The sequence below is a fragment of the Lampetra planeri genome, chromosome 47, assembly GCF_965212315.1.
Source record: "Lampetra planeri chromosome 47, kcLamPlan1.2.h2, whole genome shotgun sequence".
Classification (NCBI taxonomy): Eukaryota; Metazoa; Chordata; class Hyperoartia; order Petromyzontiformes; family Petromyzontidae; genus Lampetra; species Lampetra planeri.
Window position 1 is genome coordinate 7053971 of NC_136153.1, and position 18438 is coordinate 7072408.

At 49.1% G+C, this 18438-nt stretch overlaps 2 protein-coding genes across 6 annotated transcripts in view; one reads left to right on the forward strand and one right to left on the reverse strand.

The window, feature by feature from the left end:
• LTN1 (listerin E3 ubiquitin protein ligase 1) overlaps positions 1-3380 on the reverse strand; it is a 172767-nt gene extending 169387 nt beyond the window's left edge. Inside the window, exons 1-2 of one of the 2 annotated variants that reach the window (XM_078615544.1) lie at positions 3175-3380; positions 1163-1420 (exon numbers count right to left, since the gene is read on the reverse strand). In XM_078615544.1, coding sequence (XP_078471670.1) covers positions 1163-1420; positions 3175-3216 — 300 coding nt within the window. In that variant the 5' untranslated portion in view covers positions 3217-3380. The remainder of the gene's footprint in view (positions 1-1162; positions 1421-3174) is intronic. The other variant, XM_078615545.1, reaches the window with a different exon arrangement.
• Positions 3381-3410: 30 nt separating this feature from the next.
• NSUN3 (NOP2/Sun RNA methyltransferase 3) lies at positions 3411-18401 on the forward strand. Of its 4 annotated transcripts, none has more exons than XM_078615551.1 (7): positions 3411-3686; positions 4717-5558; positions 8019-8176; positions 12546-12670; positions 15881-16004; positions 17011-17215; positions 18087-18401. In XM_078615551.1, the coding sequence occupies exons 1-6, from the start codon at positions 3448-3450 to the stop codon at positions 17179-17181; spliced, it is 1659 nt and encodes a 552-aa protein (XP_078471677.1). In that variant the 5' UTR covers positions 3411-3447; the 3' UTR covers positions 17182-17215; positions 18087-18401. The 4 variants fall into 4 exon arrangements, 3 of the variants coding, with proteins under 3 accessions (XP_078471677.1, XP_078471678.1, XP_078471676.1); XM_078615552.1 differs by having other exon boundaries at positions 18198-18401; XR_013588377.1 differs by lacking the exons at positions 17011-17215; positions 18087-18401 and adding an exon at positions 14619-14698 and having other exon boundaries at positions 15881-15960.
• The last annotated feature ends 37 nt before the right edge of the window (positions 18402-18438 follow it).

Consider the following 18438-nt stretch of genomic DNA (forward strand, 5'->3'; position numbering starts at 1 on the left):
GTGCTTTGAGCATACATTGAGACAGCATGCAGTACCACCGGCGCCAGCCTATAGAGTAACTCCTGCAAAATCCCCCCAGCACGTGCCCTTCCTATCCACAACTTTCAAGCATTACCATCTATCTGATGCAATCTAGAAGCTTGTGCATGACACCTACTCATCACTCTTTCTTCTCGTGCCATGTTTCTCAGACTCCACAAAGAGTACATTGTAGCCCCACAGTCAGAGCCATGCAGATAATGCAATCAGTATCATACAGACCAAACAATGAATATCATCACAGTTTCAAGGTCATTTTATTTTCTGAGAACTCAGAGACCAGGATAGTCTCTTGTGTAAGAGTGACCAATGGGGCATTAATCTGCCAGTAGAGGGTGAAGATTGCTATGTAGAATCCCAATTGAGTAATTTACGACTAATTTTAGAATGGCAATTTGGACACCCAACGCTGGCACACAATGGCCTATTCTTGTGAATCACGTCACAATATCTTTAACATCCACCATGAAGCAGACAGAGTGTGGTATTATTACGGTTATTACAAACGCAGTAATAGCCAGGGTGGCCGCTGGATTCGAACCGCGAACCTCTGCAACAAGCGGTGAATGCGCTTCCGCTTGGCGACGTCGCCACCCCAATTTGTGACCCGAAAAGCATGAGTGTGACCTACAAGCAGTAATGCACAATAATTATTGTGCAAATGCTATAAGCTGTATTGTTTACATCATGAAAAAGAAGTACTATATAGGCCTGCAATAAGTAGTGAAGAATAGATATATCATCAGTTCTGTTAAGAGCCTTGTCAGTATCGCGTACACAATGCAAGCATCATCCTTGCAGTATGTATAGATGAGGCAGCCTACGACTTAAATTAGTAGGGTTGGCAAATATGAAGCATACTGCATGTTCCCAACAGGCAGTACCATACAGCCCCTACAATCATCAGACCCTACAATCTTTACTATATGGCCCTACAAATAGTAATGTGAATTTTCACTGGAAATATTGCGTAGACTAGACAATAATTGCATTGCAGACCCTACGGCATTATTACAAAGCCCTACACATAGTGTAGTCTAAACCCTAAAACCAGAACCGTGTAAACTCCACAAGCGGACAGAGAGTAAGACCAACACGGGCAGTCCCTGTGTGGCTCGCATACTTTAAGCTTGGTGGTCGTATCCCGCTTGGAGAGCTTGCGCAGCACGAGGCGGAAGTCTGGGTCAACGACATTCTCCACGTCCTCGGCTCCTTGCACCGCGGGCACGAACCCCAGCTCCGAGGTCAGAGCGCCGATGCGGAGGTCAGAGGTCGCAGCGCCGAACACGATATCGCTGGTGGCGCCCCCGAATCCGAGGAATCCCGGCACGGAGCCGACATCCCGGGCGAGCAACTCGGCCGCGCGGGCACTGCTCGACGGCTGTAAAGAGGAAGGGCGCACGTGGCGTTGAGCAAACCGGTCAATACTGTGCAGTCAGCTGTCGTGATCTCAGTGCGACAGCTCAGAGCGGTTGGAGCACCTGAGGTGGCACTGCTGAGGTTCTGGGTACAAATCTAGGATCTCTCATTCATCCCCTGAGCCTAAAGATAAAATCTGCATAAAAATCAAGAAATCGATTCTAACATGCTTAAATTAATAAGTGTATTGTGAGTTTAAAGATCTGTCGTTAAGTAATCATTACATGCTCATCACCGCGTTAACCTGCATTGCGTAACATGATTCTGCAGTTGGGGAAAAACAACGCTAGCGAAGTCATTTAAATTGCACTTTAAAGACCCTACGGTATGGGCAGACATAGTAAAAATGTACCAGTTTTAACTGTGAGATTCCTTTGTGGCCCACAGGAAAGGAAACCAGCTCAGACAATCACACGTATGTATGTTTATACAATAACGTGCATAGCGTATGTTACGTAATAACAATACACACGTAAGTCACAATAAAACAGTGACGAACTATGGATTACAATGTTATCATACATTTACAGGTCGCTTTCTGTTCGATGTGAAGATGAATGCTTCACAAGAAACCGCGGGCTAGGTGTTTAAATCACGTGAACGTGTTCAGTTGATCAGAGCAAGATTGAAGTCTGCAGGCGCATTTTTGAAGTGCAGTATTACCACCGGGATCCCTTTAAAAGAATAGTACACAAGAGTTCGCAAACGGCAAACAAGAACAGTTGTCAATAATCATGGGACCTCCTTTGCCAGTACCAAGATATGAGGATAGGGTTTCCCCTTTTTTTCTGGCAACAAAACAGGCGTTAAGATGTTAAAACACCGAACTGAAACCTTTTACGAGGAATCATGTCTGCATTAATGTCTGCATCTGTTTGAGACTAGGCTCGAAAACAAAGCTGTCTCTGGTGTGGACCAATAAGCTTCAAAGACAATGCATATATTATCAGTATGTTTTTGTGTGCATTCTGACCACAAGTATTGTGGTTAATGCAGACATGATTCCTCATAAAAGGTTTCAGTTTGGTGTTTTAACATCTTAACATCTGTTTTCTTGCCAGAAAAAAGGGGAAAACCTATTCTAATATTTTGGTACTGGCAAAGAAGGTCCCATGATGTAGATGCTACCCCGAGCTCTCATTAGTCTGATAGTGCATTGTCTTTGTGCTGTACGACTTTTGGCGGCCTCTTGTCTAACACCGTTTGTCTGCATCTGTCTCTATGTCTGTAAGTTTACATGTTTCTGAGTCTCCCGTATCTGTTGAACATCTCTCAGCCCGTTATTATTTTGACGGTCTGTGCGCGTCTTTCTCCGTGTCTATCAGTGTACCTCTGTGTCTGGGTATACCGCTGTACGTGTGTCTCTCTCTCCGTGTCTGTCCATCTCTCTGCCTCTGTGAGTTGAGTCCGTGTCTCTCCCAGTCCTTCAGTCTCTCTCACGGTCCCCACGTCCCCACGTGTCCCACTTTACCCCAACTCAGGACCACAACCGGCAACCCCTCCCATCGCCACCACGTCGACAGCGACTCTCAACAACAACGCGAGACGCAAACAGCCCCTACAAATTACCCTCACACACACCCCGACATTCGTGTCATATCCGACGGCTTTCCCCTCGCCCATATTCGGTACACCATCCAGGCAAGACCGAGGCTCGGGCCTGGACCCCGCGGTCCCCCACCTCCCTCGCGGCTACGAATCTCCCCACGCGCTCACCCGCACGTTCCCCTTTGTCCGCTGCTTGTTCTTGCCCCCCATGCGCGCAGCTGTGGTGGCGGAATCACTTTGAATCGGTTCAAATATAATTTCCCGACGGCAATCTACTCTCTCCACAGGGCTTGTTACGGCTGTTTAAAACTCAAACGGCACGCCAGAGGTGGGGGGAGGGGGGGGCCGGTGATAGCGTGACCCGTGACCCCTCCCCCTCGTGACGTCACGAGGGGTCAGGGTTCACCAGCTGACAGCTGAAAGGTTCACACGTGGTTTGCCATGTGCTCACCTCTGGGCCGGACCACGCTGACACTACCGACTCGGCTTTTGCGGGGATGCCTCCCGGCCAGACTTTGTTCGTGCCGGCGGCCAGGGGAGGCAGGGGACCGGCCCCTCGGGGGAGAGGTCGCCGGTGGCAGGCGGAGAGTCCCTGGGGCCCGCACGGTGTGCCGGGCAGTGCTGGAGCACTTTGATGCGGAGTACGGAGAGTGGTTTGGGCAGCGTTGGTTGAAGTTCAGGTGCGGTTGTGTGCGGGTTTGGGTCGAGTTTGTTTGAGTGATTTTGAAGGGATGGATGACGAGGAAGAGATTGTGGGGGGAGGGGGGGGGGTATTTAAATATAAGTCAGAGATTGTGTCAGTGATCCCCCGTCAGTCTTTTTTCGAGACTGGGCCAGGCAGTGGTGTTGATAAGAATAACAGTGGACTCTTAGACTAACACTGCACCCACAGAATAACACTGGCACCACAGACTTAACAATCTGTCCGTATACATTTCGATTTAAAGCATTCGTGACTGCAGGGATTTATCTTCTTGGTTCTTTCGGTAAAGTCACGTAGAAGGGAAATAATAAAATAATACAAATAAAACATTAAATGATGTTGTCTTTTTATTATTTTATTATTTCCCTTCTACGTGACTTTACCGAAAGAACCAAGAAGATGTGCCCGTATACAGTTTTGTCTAGAGACCCGATCAGAGACTGGTCTACCATCTGTATATACTGTGAGCTGAATGGACAGGTTTGCCTTGTGTTCAATCGGTGTGTTTTTCTCTGCTTGTTTTTAAAGAGATGGTCACGTTAATGAGAATGGCAAAATAATGGCTTTGTTGTTTAAATACCAGTAATTGACTGCGAGCGCAGTCGAGATTGTGTCGACAACTATTCTGTCATCTTTTAAATATAGAGGCCCCATTGAAAACCAGTCTGGTTTCCGATGTGGATTTAATGACGACAGTGTCTTTCGACTCCAGCAGGCACTAGTGTTTTAGTCGATTGTTAGGAGACCCCATTATAGGCCGTTATTTTAGTCTATGATGTGAGCAGTATGTACAGGAATGGCACAAATTAGTGTGGGTGTCTTAGATGGAACGATGAAATCAGCTTTTATGTAGGTCCTAGGCGGATTGTTGCATCGTAGGATCGTGAGTAGATGATGGTGGCAGCTTGGGAGGCCTTTCTCCAGTGGATTGATCTTGGCTGATGAGAATGATGTCATTGTTAATGCTCCTTCATGGCTGTGTTCTTGCACCGTGTGGCTGTGAACAGGGCAGTGATGCTTGCACCCAACAAGTGGCAGTATGCCGCATTGCCCAACCTGTTTGCGATGCAGCAAAGGAGAGAGCAGTCCTGCCCTCAGCATCACTCACAGCAGCTGGCCGAGGAGGAGGAGGCATGTCACACACAGCACAGCGCCTTTCCATCCCACGATTGTGACAATGCGCCCTCCTGCAAACTCGCTGACGGCAGTTGGTCAGACTGCAATGGGAACGTTACTACCAAAGACATCACGGTCGGTGATTCTCCAAAACTGCACGCGAACTCTAATGGTGACACCTGGGCGTCTGGCTCCTGCGACAGACTAGCGCAAATGCCAGACGGTCCGAGAGATTGCGACGACATCCACACAACCTGCTGGACTTGTGCCCCGCAGTCCGAGTCGCGTCCCTCCAGTGATCGGAGCGAGACAAATGAAAACGAACGGCGTGCAGATAGGATCGCGACGCGGTGCCCGTCGCGCGACCACGCTTTCAAAGAGGCGGTGTATCTGTCAGCCACGGGCATCCTGCGCAGGGAGACTCGAGAAGGCTTGGCGGAGCACTTCCGCGACACCTTCCCCGCTGGCTCGCACGGACCTGAGTGGCCGCTCAGATCTCTCGACGACGGCCGGTCCGCTGGCGTCGCCGGATTGTGGTGCTTCTTGGCGCAGGCCGGCAGGCCCTTCCCGAAGCTCCGGCACGAGCCGGGCCGCCTCAAGGCGTTCTACGTCCTCAACGCCGCCTCGCTGTTACCCGTGCTGGCGCTGGGTGTGCGGAGCGGGGAGCGGGTGCTCGACATGTGCGCTGCTCCCGGTGGCAAAACCCTCGGCATCCTGCAGTGCGCGCAGCCAAGTGAGGTGCCGGGTGATTTCAGAATCAGAATATTGTATTTCTAATGGAGAAATCCGATTAGCTACAAAGCTCTTTTTCGCAGATGTCCAGTAGGGGCGGGTAAGAACATTACAAAAACAAAGAATACCAAAACACCAAAGCAGTGCAAAGTACAAGAAAGGTAAATAAATCACCATCCCAATCCTGCCAGGCAAAGCCCACTGAGGTATTAAAAAAACAAAACTAAAATATTTCATTTTTAGCAGGCAAGGCCCACTATATACAAGGACGGTTTTCTTGGAATTTCTCTTACTTGATACAGCAATCGTGCTGTGACGGTTCCACCTGAAGACGGAAGCTTGTGTTGCCTCCGAAACGTCGTGATTTTTATTTTATTTTACTTTTATTAATTTAAAATTTTTACCTACGTGACTTTACCGAAAAAAACCTAAGAATATGAATCCTTGCAGTCACGAAAGCTTCAAATCTAGAATGAGCGTAAGAACTTATTTTAATGACCAACTGGGTGAATCCTCGAGTCTTCACGGCCACCTTCCTGAAGAGCTCAACTCAAATATTTGCCACTGGGTGGCAGAATGACCACGGTTAGAGCGGCGCTCTTTATTTTACAGACAACGAGGATGGCTGAGCTAATAGATACGGGTCAACGCCAAAGGGTTCAAACCGGTGAGACCTCGACTGAAAAACATTGGGGAAAACAACCGAGATACTGATACGTAGACCCAATAAACCGATAGATGAACCCATGAAACCGAGGCACAAACATTTCACTGGCACGAAGCAAGCAAGGGCGAGCATTATGGAGAAAAACGGGGGTTACTAAATGAGTTTGCGTAGCAGCAAAAGGCTAATGTACTCCACAACTTGTTGAAGCCACAGTAAATGAATGAATAATAACCTTGGCTAGATGGGGTTATAATAATTGGTTTTTTACCCTTCTGTCTGGCAACAAAACTGACACCTTTTTTATAAGGAGTCATGTTTGCATAGACCGCAATACCTGCAGTCATAATGCAAACAAAAAACACAACTCTGATAATGGATGCAAAAGGCGTCATCTGGTCCAACCCATGTAAGACTAGGCTCTAAGGAAAGCTGTCTCAGGTGTGGAGCAATCAACTTCAAGGACAGTGCATCCATTATCAGAGTTATGTTTTTTGTTTGCATTATGACTGCAGGTATTGTGGTCCATGCAAACATGACTCCTTATAAAAAAAAGTTGTCAGTTTTGTTGCCAGATAGAAGGGTAAAAAACCAATTATCATATTTTTTACTGGCAAATGAGGTTCCAATGGTGTAGATGGGGTAAGTTTCCAGCTTGCGTCTCAAAGGCTGTGAGTGAAGACAACAGTGGAGGAGCTTACGTGCGGTCTGAGCCAGCGGGCAGCACCTGGCGGTGAGACATTGCCATCAGTAGGGCTGAGTGAATTACTCTCAGGTAAACAACAACCACGCACATGAGAATCCATTGCATGGCCCGCATGTGTAGAACCCACTCAAAATTGTGAGAAAAAAAGCGTGAGTCCCAGGGGTAATTCTAGAAGTTTCATTCCGTATGTGTGGCGAATGGATCACAGCATGTGCTTTAACAATGGTTTAAATAAGCCATTGATGGAGTTGTATGCTGATTTTTTTTCTCTTCATATCATTGAGATACGTTTTTGTACTGTCAGTGCAGAATGAGTAATACAATTACAGTACTTAAATGACATTTTAAAAAAATTAAATCTAATTCTCCGAAGGGATAAACTTTATGGTCTGAATTTTTAGCGTTACATATGAAATAGCACTCGGGTGCACCTTCCTGTCGTGTTATTACACAATCCCACGACACTCTAAAACTTTGTAAACATATGTAGAATAGTACATACAGGACATGGACTTTATTCATAACTGGGTAAGAGCCCACATACACAAAATACTCTTATGCAAGTGAACCCGGAGTGCAAAACACAATTCAAATATCAACACACAGAATACACAAATGAAATAACACGAACATTAAAGTTGATAAGTAGAAATATATTTCAACAAAATTAACTTAAAAACACGCAAGAGCGTAAGAAAATAACAAAGCAACATCACAGCTTATTGACGAGCGAGATGAACCCGGTTGTGACAGTTGAAGAAGGAGTGACTGATGGCCCGCAGTCCTGCCTCGCACCAGACCTGGGATCAATTACTATTGTACGTGTGTAATCCATCATGAACTGCAATCAACAATGTAATTGTAATTTTAGCTAACACCATCAGCAGCCCCGATCGATTCATTTTAGATTGAAAACTAATTTCTTTAGAACTTCTTTTTGCCGTCCTTCCCCCGCACCTTCGATTAGCACGATTGGCTACGCACGCTACGAAAGAAGTTCAACATACAGTACAATCCACCGCTGGATGAACGCCTCCCCTACCCGCTGCCCGTCGGCTAACGATGCCGCTGCAATCGCGATCCACCCGCAGGCTTGCTGTGCGCCAACGAGCCGGACGAATTGCGGCGGCGACGTCTGCTGCTGGCGCTGGAGTCGTTCGTGCCGCGCTCAGCGCTGCGCTCGCTAGTCGCCGTGTCGGCGCGGGACGGCTGCGAGCTGGGCGCCCTGCAGCCCGCGTCCTACGACAAGGTGAGGCGCTAAGCGACTCGCCACTCACAAGCGGTTTGGACGGACATGGGACTCCCCGTAGATCGATAGAGCAATGTCCCTGTTGTAACGTAAGCGAGACGTCGGACAAGTACACCGGTGCAAGGGCCTCTGCCAGATTTTGCTGCACGAAGGGCTGTTATTCAGACACACAGTCGACAGACAGTGGTGCCGGAGACTCCTCTCTGAGACTTCCCCCTACAAAGGGCTGTTATTGTAAACCAAGCAAGCAAGCAAGCAATGAGACAAATACACCAGTGGAAGAGCCTCTGCGAGACTTTCCTCCACGAAGGGCTGTTATTCAGACACGCAGCAGACAGACACAGTGGTGCCGGAGACTCCTCCGTGAGACTTCTCTGAAAAAGGGCTGTTATTGCTGTAAAGCAAGCAAGCAATGAGACAAATACACCAGTGGAAGAGCCTCTGCGAGACTTTCCTGCACGAAGGGCTGTTATTAAATAAGCAGACAGACCAGACAGACACAGTGGTGCAGGAGGCTAGGTGAGAATTTCCTTCATAAATTTCAATATCCATAATTTATTTAACAGGCAAAAAAAACCGACGAAGATAACACCCAAGAAGAATCTTTGACACGTTAATCTGGATGAAGGACTGATCATTTAACAAGAATTCGGACAAAAAACAGCACAAGAGACTCGGCGGAGACTTTCCTAGCGAAATAAAGAACCGTTAGAATTGAGAATTGGTTTTCCCCTTTTTTTCTGGCAACAAAACAGGTGTTAAGATGTTAAAACACCAAACTGAAACCTTTTACAAGGAATCATGTCTGCATTAACCACATATACTTGTGGTCAGAATGCAAACAAAAAAACATACTCTGATAGTATGTGCATTGTCTTTGAAACTGATTGGTCCACACCAGAGACAGCTTTCTTTCGAGCCTCGTCTCAAACGGTGTTAGACCAGAGGACGCCAAAAGGCGAACAGCCCAAAGACAATGCACTATCAGAGTAATGAGAGCTCTGGGTGAGCAGCTACATCATGGGACCTCCTTTGCCAGTACCAAATATGAGAATAAGTTATATTTTGGTACTGGCAAAGGTGTACCCATGAACCGTGACAATTATTCATCAGTTGCAAAGGCCGTACCGTTACCACTCGTCAGTTTGACATATTTACATCTCAATTGTCTGCACACTCAACCCCTGCGCGGTAAGGAAACATCACGGCACCACTTTGCCTTGAGCAGTGACAGTGATCGCTGGGATGCCTCTGTTCGGCCCCCGTCCGGCCCATCGAGCCGTTTGTTGCGTTTCGGCACCCCACGTTTCACGAAATGCCGTCTGTACGGGGCCCGCCCAGGGGGACAGAACCAGCTCTGGCACACAGCTGGGGCTCCATCAGAGGTCGCAAACGGGTACCCGTACCCGTACCCTACCCGTACCCGGCCGGGTACGGGTAGCCGAGTATCGGGTAGGGTACGGGTATCGGGTACCCGGTTGCGACCTCTGGGCTCCATGGTGCAGGGTCAGTGAGTAGCAGCGCACGGCCGAGCGACAATCCACCGCTCGCACAAACCGTGCGGGTAGCAGTGGATAAAGACCCAAGGACGATGGACGATACGAGTCTTGATTCCACACTGTGCGTGATTGCGCATCTGTTTGTTTTAAAAAGCTTTCTAAGGTACCGTATTTTCGATACCTTCACATCTGCACGCCCTTGCTTTCAACCCGCACTGATCAGCGTGTGTTGGCTTATGGTAAACACAACCCCCGCCCGGTGTGGGGAGGTCCTCATCCAGCCATGGATTGACATAATAAGTTCCGTACGTGCACATGATTAACTTTCCAAAGCTTCCCGTCATACGCAAAATCACACGGACACACATGTGCAAGTGCACACTCGCACTCGCACACTTTCATCCAGTATGGGCCACGTTGGGCTCATATCCATTCATCACAGCAGGGGGAGGGGGGGTTTGGGAGGCCGACTGGGGGGAGTCAGAGTTGGGGGGGGGGGCGGTGGGCGAGTGGTGATGGGTGTTTTCACGAAGTTTTGGCAGGCAAAGGGGCCCGTGAGGATTTACGGGAGATCCCTGCTGCGGTTGCCAGGGCCCGGCTGGCAGGAGCGTGGGGTCCACGGACGCTCGGGGCTGGCTGGGCGTAGTAGTCGTCCCTAGCAGGAGTCACAACTATTCATCCCGAGTCGTCCGTTTTGCTCATTGTAGCCATCATCATCATCTAGATTTGAAGTTTTCGTGACTGCAAGGATCCATACTCTTTGGTTCTTTTGGTAAAGTCACGTAGATGAAAAATAAAAATAATGATAAAAATAATAAAATGAAAATAACTAAATTAAATTACGACGTTTCGGAGGCAAAACAAGCTTCCGTCATCAGGTGGACTTTACCGAAAGAACCACAGAATATCATCATCATCATTTAATATCATACTGTGCACCTCCCGTGCACTACATCTATAGGCACCGGTTCACCAGTGCTGTTGGCGATGTTGTCAAGGGGGGGCTGTGGGGGGATGAAGAAAGTTCAGTTTTTGGGCTCTTTCAGCGAGCATTAAACCCGCCTTGTGTCACGGGGGACGCAGCTCGGGTTGACCGAGTCCCTTCACGAGGCGTCGTCTTCCGCCCAAGTGGGCACACCTTTTATAATCTCTGCAGCAAGGAGTATTTATCAACGTCGTTGAAAGCAAAATGTTTAATTTTGAGCGCTGGAATAACTATAATTAAGGGGGGAGAAAAGCGTATTTGATGTGACGGGGGTTTTGTTTAGCCACGTGTGACTGGGGCTGAGGCCGTCGCTTTAATCACAGGCAGGCTAAAACCCCGATTCGAACCCAGGTTCCCAGCGTTGCCGGCTAAGTTCTTCGATCCGCCGTTTGCCCCGCCGCCATATCCCGCATGCACCGTTTAATGCTGCCCACTTTGAAGCGCGTCCCTGCTGTTGAACCGAACAGAGGCCAAATGACGCAACGGGACTTTTTTTTTTGTCACGTAATGACGGTGGGCTTTGTGTTTTTAATGTACCGTAACCTCGGCCAAAGGTCACTCATATTGACCCGGGGAAACACTTAGGTTTTATTCCCAGGGGGCTGTTGATGTCACGTTTATGGTGATTGACACATTTAGAGCTATGCGATTCGTTTGCATGAGTAAACGATTGACAATTATCCGGTCGATTGCTCGACAATTCGGATAAAGCAAAAAATGGGGCGAAAAGTCTCGCCTGTTCCCATGTATGGCGCTGGAAGGAAGGTGATCGGGCCAGGGCTTGGCAGAGGTCGCAATCGGGTACCCGATACCCGTACCCTACCCGACACCCGGCTACCCATACCCGGCCGAGTACGGGTACCCGTTTGCGACCCTGGTGCGGCCGGGTACGGGTAGGCCGTGAGTCACTGGTGAGTCACCGTTTGTCACTCATTTCCCAACGTCTTGTCTCTTCTCACAATTCAAGTTCCTAGAATCAACCCACCCGTGCCTGCAACATGGGTTCATCCCAGAGGTCGCAATCAGGTACCCGTACCCTACCCGATACCCGGCCGGGTACGGGTAGCCAGGTATCGGGTAGGGTACGGGTACCCATTTGCGACCCTGGTGCAGCCGGGTACGGGTAAGGAATTAAAACCCGTTTGCGACCTCTGGGGCTTGGTGACATCATCATCAGCATCATCAGCCACTTGGCACTGTGTGGCTCGCTCACAGGCGGTTTAGCGCCTTTGGGAGGCAGGATGTTGGGGCGGCCACCATGTTTCAAGTGGCCTGAACAATTCTACCACGAAAACATAACCGATTAAAATTTTGAGTAAGATTACTTAACGAAATGAACTAACCGGTTCGTACTATTCATGTAGCCTCGGTGAAGGCAACACGTCGCTGTTGCAATGGAGACCTGGAATAAATATACGGAGGAACAACAAAAATCCATGGAACCCAGCAAGTACAAAAATTAACGTATAACACCTTTTAGAAAAGACAAACAGAAACAACAGTTGCCAGGCGTGTGATATATACAGTAAAATCAGCCTAGCAATGGAATGCATCCGAAGAGGACGTCCCACCGATGGGATGGAGCGATGAAATCGGCTCATGTGCAGGCGCTGGGTGGATTATTACTTCACAGGATCACGAGAGGTGACGGCAGCTTGGGGAGGCCTTCATCCAGCAGTTGATTGACAATGGCTGATGATACACGTACAGTGCGCGTTTCTGTCAGGGTGAAGGTGGGAGAAGTCAGCCGTGGCCCCGACTTGAACTCCTTCCACGGCGGGGGGGGGGGGTGGGGCGGGAAGGACAACGAACCAGGCACGAAAAGCAGTTCGAAATGAAACGTGGTTATGCGTGCGCACGTGTCGGCCTGTGCTCCCTGCCGCAGATCCTTGTGGACGCCCCCTGCTCGAACGACCGTAGCTGGCTCTACGGCGGCGGCAGCGAGGCCCTTGCCGAGCTGCGTGTCCGCGAGCGCGCGCACCTGCCTGGCCTCCAGACGCAGCTGCTGCGGTACGTCTGCTGCTCCGCGCGCCCCACGGGTGATCGTCAGAATTGTCAGGATATGTATTTATACTGGAGGGATCCGATGAACTGTATAAAGCTCTTTTTCACAGATGTCCAGTAGGAGGGGGGGTTGGAAGGTTACAACAATAAACTGTACAAAAACCACACGATACGAATGCAAAGTACAGGGACTCCTCTACTTACGAACGAGTTAGGTTCCAGGTCTGTTCGTAAGTCGATCTGTTCGTAAGTCCAACTTTACTTCTGTAGATTCCAAACATGTTATACGGCATGTACACTAAACACGGGGAATGGCTTTAAAAGTTGTATAATCTCCTGTAGATGCAGATGCCACTGGTTCTTCACGTTCTGCAGATGTAGATGCCACCACCGCCATCTATTGCGCGGCGGTTGAACTTACGACTCTCGGTCCGAACAGGTAACTGGACATACGGAGAGGTTTGTTTGTAAGTAGGGGAGTCCCTCTATAGGAAACGTAAAAAAATCCTATCGTTCTCTGCTCTGAACCAGGAGCACCAATGAGGCGGTAGGCTTGAGGCTGATTTCTCAGCCTCCCCTGATGAAAGCAGGCTCTCAGCCCAACTTGCACAGACATCCATAGACTCACTAAGACTCATATAGGCCGGGTTGTCAATAAACTGGGTTCTCAAATGTAGCAAGTAGAAGGTCTTTGTCCCTGATGAACGAAGATTCAAACTCATATCGGACTGCCTGGAACACACAGGTTTAGAGGAGTGTTTCGAAGAGATAAGAGCTTAGTTTTTTTGGATTGCATCGTGCCTTAATCTATGCAATGCTTCGTTCGAAACTTGGCCCCCCTTGGTGTGAAAAGAATAATTAATATATTTTCCCATGAGCTGCTAATCTACCCTCCCCCTCCCTGGTTGATTGGCACTAAGTGGCCTGGCTTGTGGGGAGAGCCGTGGGACCGCGCTTTCGGCACTGCCCAGACAAAACGCCACGCTTTGTTTTGCCGTGGCCGCCACGACCGGGGCTCGAACTTTTGACCCTGAGCTCAGAGGCTTAGTGTGCAGCCTCGTGACGTCGTAGCACAGGGGCGTGACACACTGCCACCTCTACCCTCGCCGCTCGCTAGGCTACTGGGTTCGATCCCAGTTTCTTTTTGCCCGAGATATTTCAGCATTTTCACACGCAGATGTTTAACTTGGTCATGGTCAACTCCTAGGTTGGCTGAGCTTAAGAGAGGTGAGCCCTCAACTTTCTATTTTAAGTTTTGGAGAGGGTTAAAAAAAAACATCAACATTCGTGTGCAGAGTAAAATCTTGGCATTGCCCGTTCCCATCTGTGAAATATAAAGTGGCTTTGTGGCTTGGCGCTTTGAAATAAATAAAATAGACGTATGCAAAATAATTCACCTAAATAATGTAGTCTCGAGAAAGGCCCCTCTATTCAAACATCCACTCTCTTCCTTTCCCATTGGGCCAATAATGGTTCTTATTCCTGACATTTTTCTTTAATCGGCCCGCGTTGTTTGTGAATCGCTAAGGAGCCCCCTATATAATACAAACAAGACCGATGTACCCCCCCTCCTCCACTCCACGAGATGCATGAGCTCATCGGAGTGGCGTTTACGCCGCACTATAGCGTCACGGTGAGCATCGACGCCGCCCGCACCTCTTTGTCGCTCCTCTGTTCCCCGTCTCTCGCCGACGCCTTCCCCCTTCGCGGCCCAATGAGTAATTCCGATCCTTTTCGGCCCTAAATTTTACTACGACGCCCGCCCACCACCTATTGACGCCCGCCTGCCCATCCGGAACTAATCTGACCGCAGCGGTCTGTCAGAATTCTCTGAAAGAGTGAAGGAATGTTTGGTAATTTGTTAGCGAGTTGTAAGCGTTGCTCTTCTTTTTTTTCCTTCCCTCCCCTGCCTTCGTCGTCCACCCTTCTTCTTTATGCCGCACTGTCTTTTCAGGGCGAGCTCGTCCCGCGTGTTCTGAAAACGGTCCGACTTCTCCCCGCTCCCCAGTCGCTGGGAAGTGCTGTCAACCACAGGTTGTGAGGTCCCTTTGTGTTGTGTTTTTTAAGTTTCCGTCTGACAACCCGCCCTCTCACCCCCCCCCCCCTCCAGCGTAATTTCCCTGGGGTTCGAGAGGTTGCGGGTTCAGTCCCGGGTTACGATGGTAAGGATCAAAGGCCCGTTCCCACCCCGTGCGTTTACGCTCGTGGGTACGACGAGGTTTCAAAGCGGCACGGCCCGCGAGGTTTGTCACCTGTTTGCTCATCTGAGAATTTCTTGCACCGTCCGATAATGGGACACGCGTGTCAGCGGTGCAACGTCGGCAGACTGAGCTTTGCAGGGCTCACACAGGTGTTCAAATCTAACTCCCAAGATCGTAGTTGATGACGACTCCACAGCTCTACGTCTGAACACTTAAGCATGCTTCTACACATTTTTGTGATTTTGCCGATCGACGGTGTTAGTCGATAGACTGGTCGTGGGTGATGGGGTAAAGTGTGGGTACCCTCACTTCTTGTACGTGTCAGCATACGCGTGCGAGCAGATCAGCACAGACGTACGTGTGCTTATTTACGTGCCGTGGGGAAAGGTGGCATAATGGTTGGTGCACTTGCCTACGGACCCAGCGATCAGTTCGATTTCTGCTCACAGCCAACATAGGTGATGAATTTCTGAACCGGTTCAGGGCCTCTCCTAGGTGGACTCAGCCTTAAATGAGTATCTGGTGCGCTGTATATACATCAACGATGGGAGAGACAAAGGCAGCCGGCGTGGTATCAGCCACACCACCTGCTCGTGTGCCGTGTTGGCCTCCACAGGTGCTCGCTAACAGCATTTGCCGCGACAACCTGTTAAGGATACATTGGGGGATCTTTAAGGGGCACCACGGTGGCGAGATGTTAACTACCTCGCTTGGTATGCAGGAGGTTGTGGGTTCGATCCCAACCCGAGTTCTTGTACATTTGGAGTTTGCGTGTCTCTCCCCGTGGTCACGTTTATTTTTCTCCGGTTTTTCCCTCCACATTTAAAATGAACGTGCGTTCAGAGTATTTGGCTGCTATAAATTTCCACGTGATAAACCACTTCGTTGGGCGATCATTCGTGGTAGCCAGGTCGCTCCTGTGAAAAACAGCTACGTAGCTCAGTGGGCCCGGTAAAATAAAAAAAACGTTCACGGTTCAGTTTTTACCTTCGCGCGTTTGTACCCGTGCGAGCAGGTCGGCGCTGCGAGCCGTGAAGCCAGGTGGGATCGTCGTGTACGCCACCTGCACACTGAACGCACGCGAGAACGCCGGGGTGGTGCGCGCCGTGCTCGAGGGCAACGCCGGCGTCGACGCAGAGGCACGTGGCTGTACTGCTCTCTCACCCCCCCCCCCCCCCCACGAGCCAAGCACGGCAGTGGCACAGCTATCAATCGTGCCGGAGATGCAGCTGTACCGGGGCCCATGGGACGAAGGAACCATCGGGGCTATAAAGGGGAAAAGGCAGAAACGGCCCCCCGCACCCCCCCCCCCATTTCATTTCTTGTACCAGGGTCCGTGCCAACCACCGTACGTTTGCGAAAAGCAGAATCCAGTCCCACGGTGGCTCGTGATTGGATGTAAACTGGGGCTGCTGTGACGCAATTTTTCACCGTACAATACGATATCAAATTTAAAGCACATGGTGCCAGTTACACAAAACTGATTAATTCCACTAATTAAATATGACGTCATTAAATTAACCTGTTGTAAATTACTCAAAACATTTCACAAACCGTTAATTTAATAAACAGCAATTTATTCGTAACTTTCATTGTAGAGTTTGCTCCTCTGTAAATATTGTCAGGGACTTAAATGTTTACGGAAGAAAAAAAATGAGCAACGAGACTCGAGACAGCTCGATATTTTGCAAAAACAGACGACACGATTATCGTGGACCTTATATCACACGATGAACGACAGTACCGCCACATCACAGGCAACACTAAGGGGCCGTCCATAAATGACGTCACGCACCTGGGGGGGGGGGGTCAAACATTTGTGACGATGTGTGACGAGGGAGGGGGGGTTTGAGAAATGTGACGTCACATAAAAATGCGCAACTTTAAATATAAACGCGTTCTACTTAATTAAATACTTTTTAAGCGATTTGAAGCATGCTTTTTTTTTGGGGGGGGGGGGGGGGCAGAACTTTTTGACGTCATATTTGAGGGGGGGGGGGGGGGTCTGACTTTTTGTGACGCCGTGTGACGAAGGGGCGGGGGGGGGGTAAAAAATCGTCCAAAACCGCGTGACGTCATTTATGGACGGCCCCTAACATATATGAACTCTTCTCTGCGATGCGGTCGCCTCAACCGTCATTACAGGTCGTCGACTTGGCAGACATGGCACGGGGTCTGCAGGGTGTGTTTTCATTGGACGGTGTTCCGGGCGGCAGTGGTGGAGGAGCAGGAGAACAGCCAGGCCTGCTCGTGGTGCCGGAGGAAGGCCGCGCGTGGGGACCCCTGTACCTGTGCAAGCTGCGCCGGCGAAGCTGATGTCGTCGCCTTCGCGTTCTCAGCTTACGACGACGTAAACGCACGGTGCCGCACCACCCAAGCAACGGCGATTCGCATTCGCTCAGTCATTCATTCGCTTCACCTTTGACGTTAGATTTCCTTCGGGGCAATGGGGAAATTTAACACGTAGGCTTTCGCGACCAATATTATTCATAATCAACGTTTTTGCGTTTAGATCGCGTTATTTATAAATGTGTCGTAACCCTCCACCACCCGACACGGCCAATCAGTAAAAAAGTGTCACGTTGACAAAAGACAAATAGTTCACTGCTTTAGCCCACCGGTGTGTTGAAGCGTGAAACCACAACATTTACAATTCTGGCGAATTGCCCGATGCTGGATGCAATTACCAGCGAAACGTCGTAAATGAAACACAGACACATTCTTTATGCCCGTATTGAAACGGCTGTATGCCATATGGACCTGAAAACTCAATTACCCTGTACCAGAATACGGGGTAAACCGTATGGGTTGACAGGTATGATAGTGTAGTGTATATTGTAGTGTATAATAGTGTATAGTAGTTTATAGTGTACTGTATAGTAGGATATAGGAGTGTATAGTCGTGTGTACTGTATAGTGCATACCTGTCAATCCCTTATCAGTGCCTCCTACCTCATCACAGACCAATTCAGACCTTATTGGTCACCCCGTGCCCTCATAAATCTCAACGTTCATCCTACAAAGTCCCATCACAAGGGAGAAACACAAATAGACAAAGCAATGTCGTTGCCCGTATTAAAATAGCTGTACGCCATATGGACGTGAAAACGCAATTTCCCTGTACAAGAATTACGTGTAAACTGTATGGGTTCATGGGTATGCAACCCCCCCCCCCTTTTTTTTTTGCTCATCTGAACACTGTGACATTCTTCTGTGTGCAGCGACAATTGCGTACCAGCCTCTGCATCGACACTGCCTGCACACGAAACATCCCTCGTGCAAGTTTTACAGAGCTGCAGTGTGTCCAATTGTTTTTGTTTCACGGGACCTAGGGGAAACGACCCGTGGCCGAGTGATATCAACCGACGTTGAACAACCCTCTTCCTTCCTCTGGAATCTACAGACAGCAGTTATATCGCTATAGAATACAGTTGTCTTTATATAAGAAATCGGAACCTTAAGATGTCGACACTGACTGAATGAAAATGCATGTACTTTATTCGGGTTTTTATAATAAAATTATATCCAAAGCAAGATTCTCCTTGTGGCTCAGATTATTATTCTGTCGTCTCT

Coding starts and splice junctions, on each gene's coding strand:
- NSUN3 (XM_078615550.1), top strand. CDS start 3,448: ATGTGCTCACCTCTGGGCCGGACCACGCTGACACTACCGACTCGGCTT. Junction 12,671..15,880: donor CTCCAGACGCAGCTGCTGCG/GTACGTCTGCTG, acceptor CCGTGCGAGCAG/GTCGGCGCTGCGAGCCGTGA. Junction 16,005..17,010: donor ACGCCGGCGTCGACGCAGAG/GCACGTGGCTGT, acceptor CCGTCATTACAG/GTCGTCGACTTGGCAGACAT.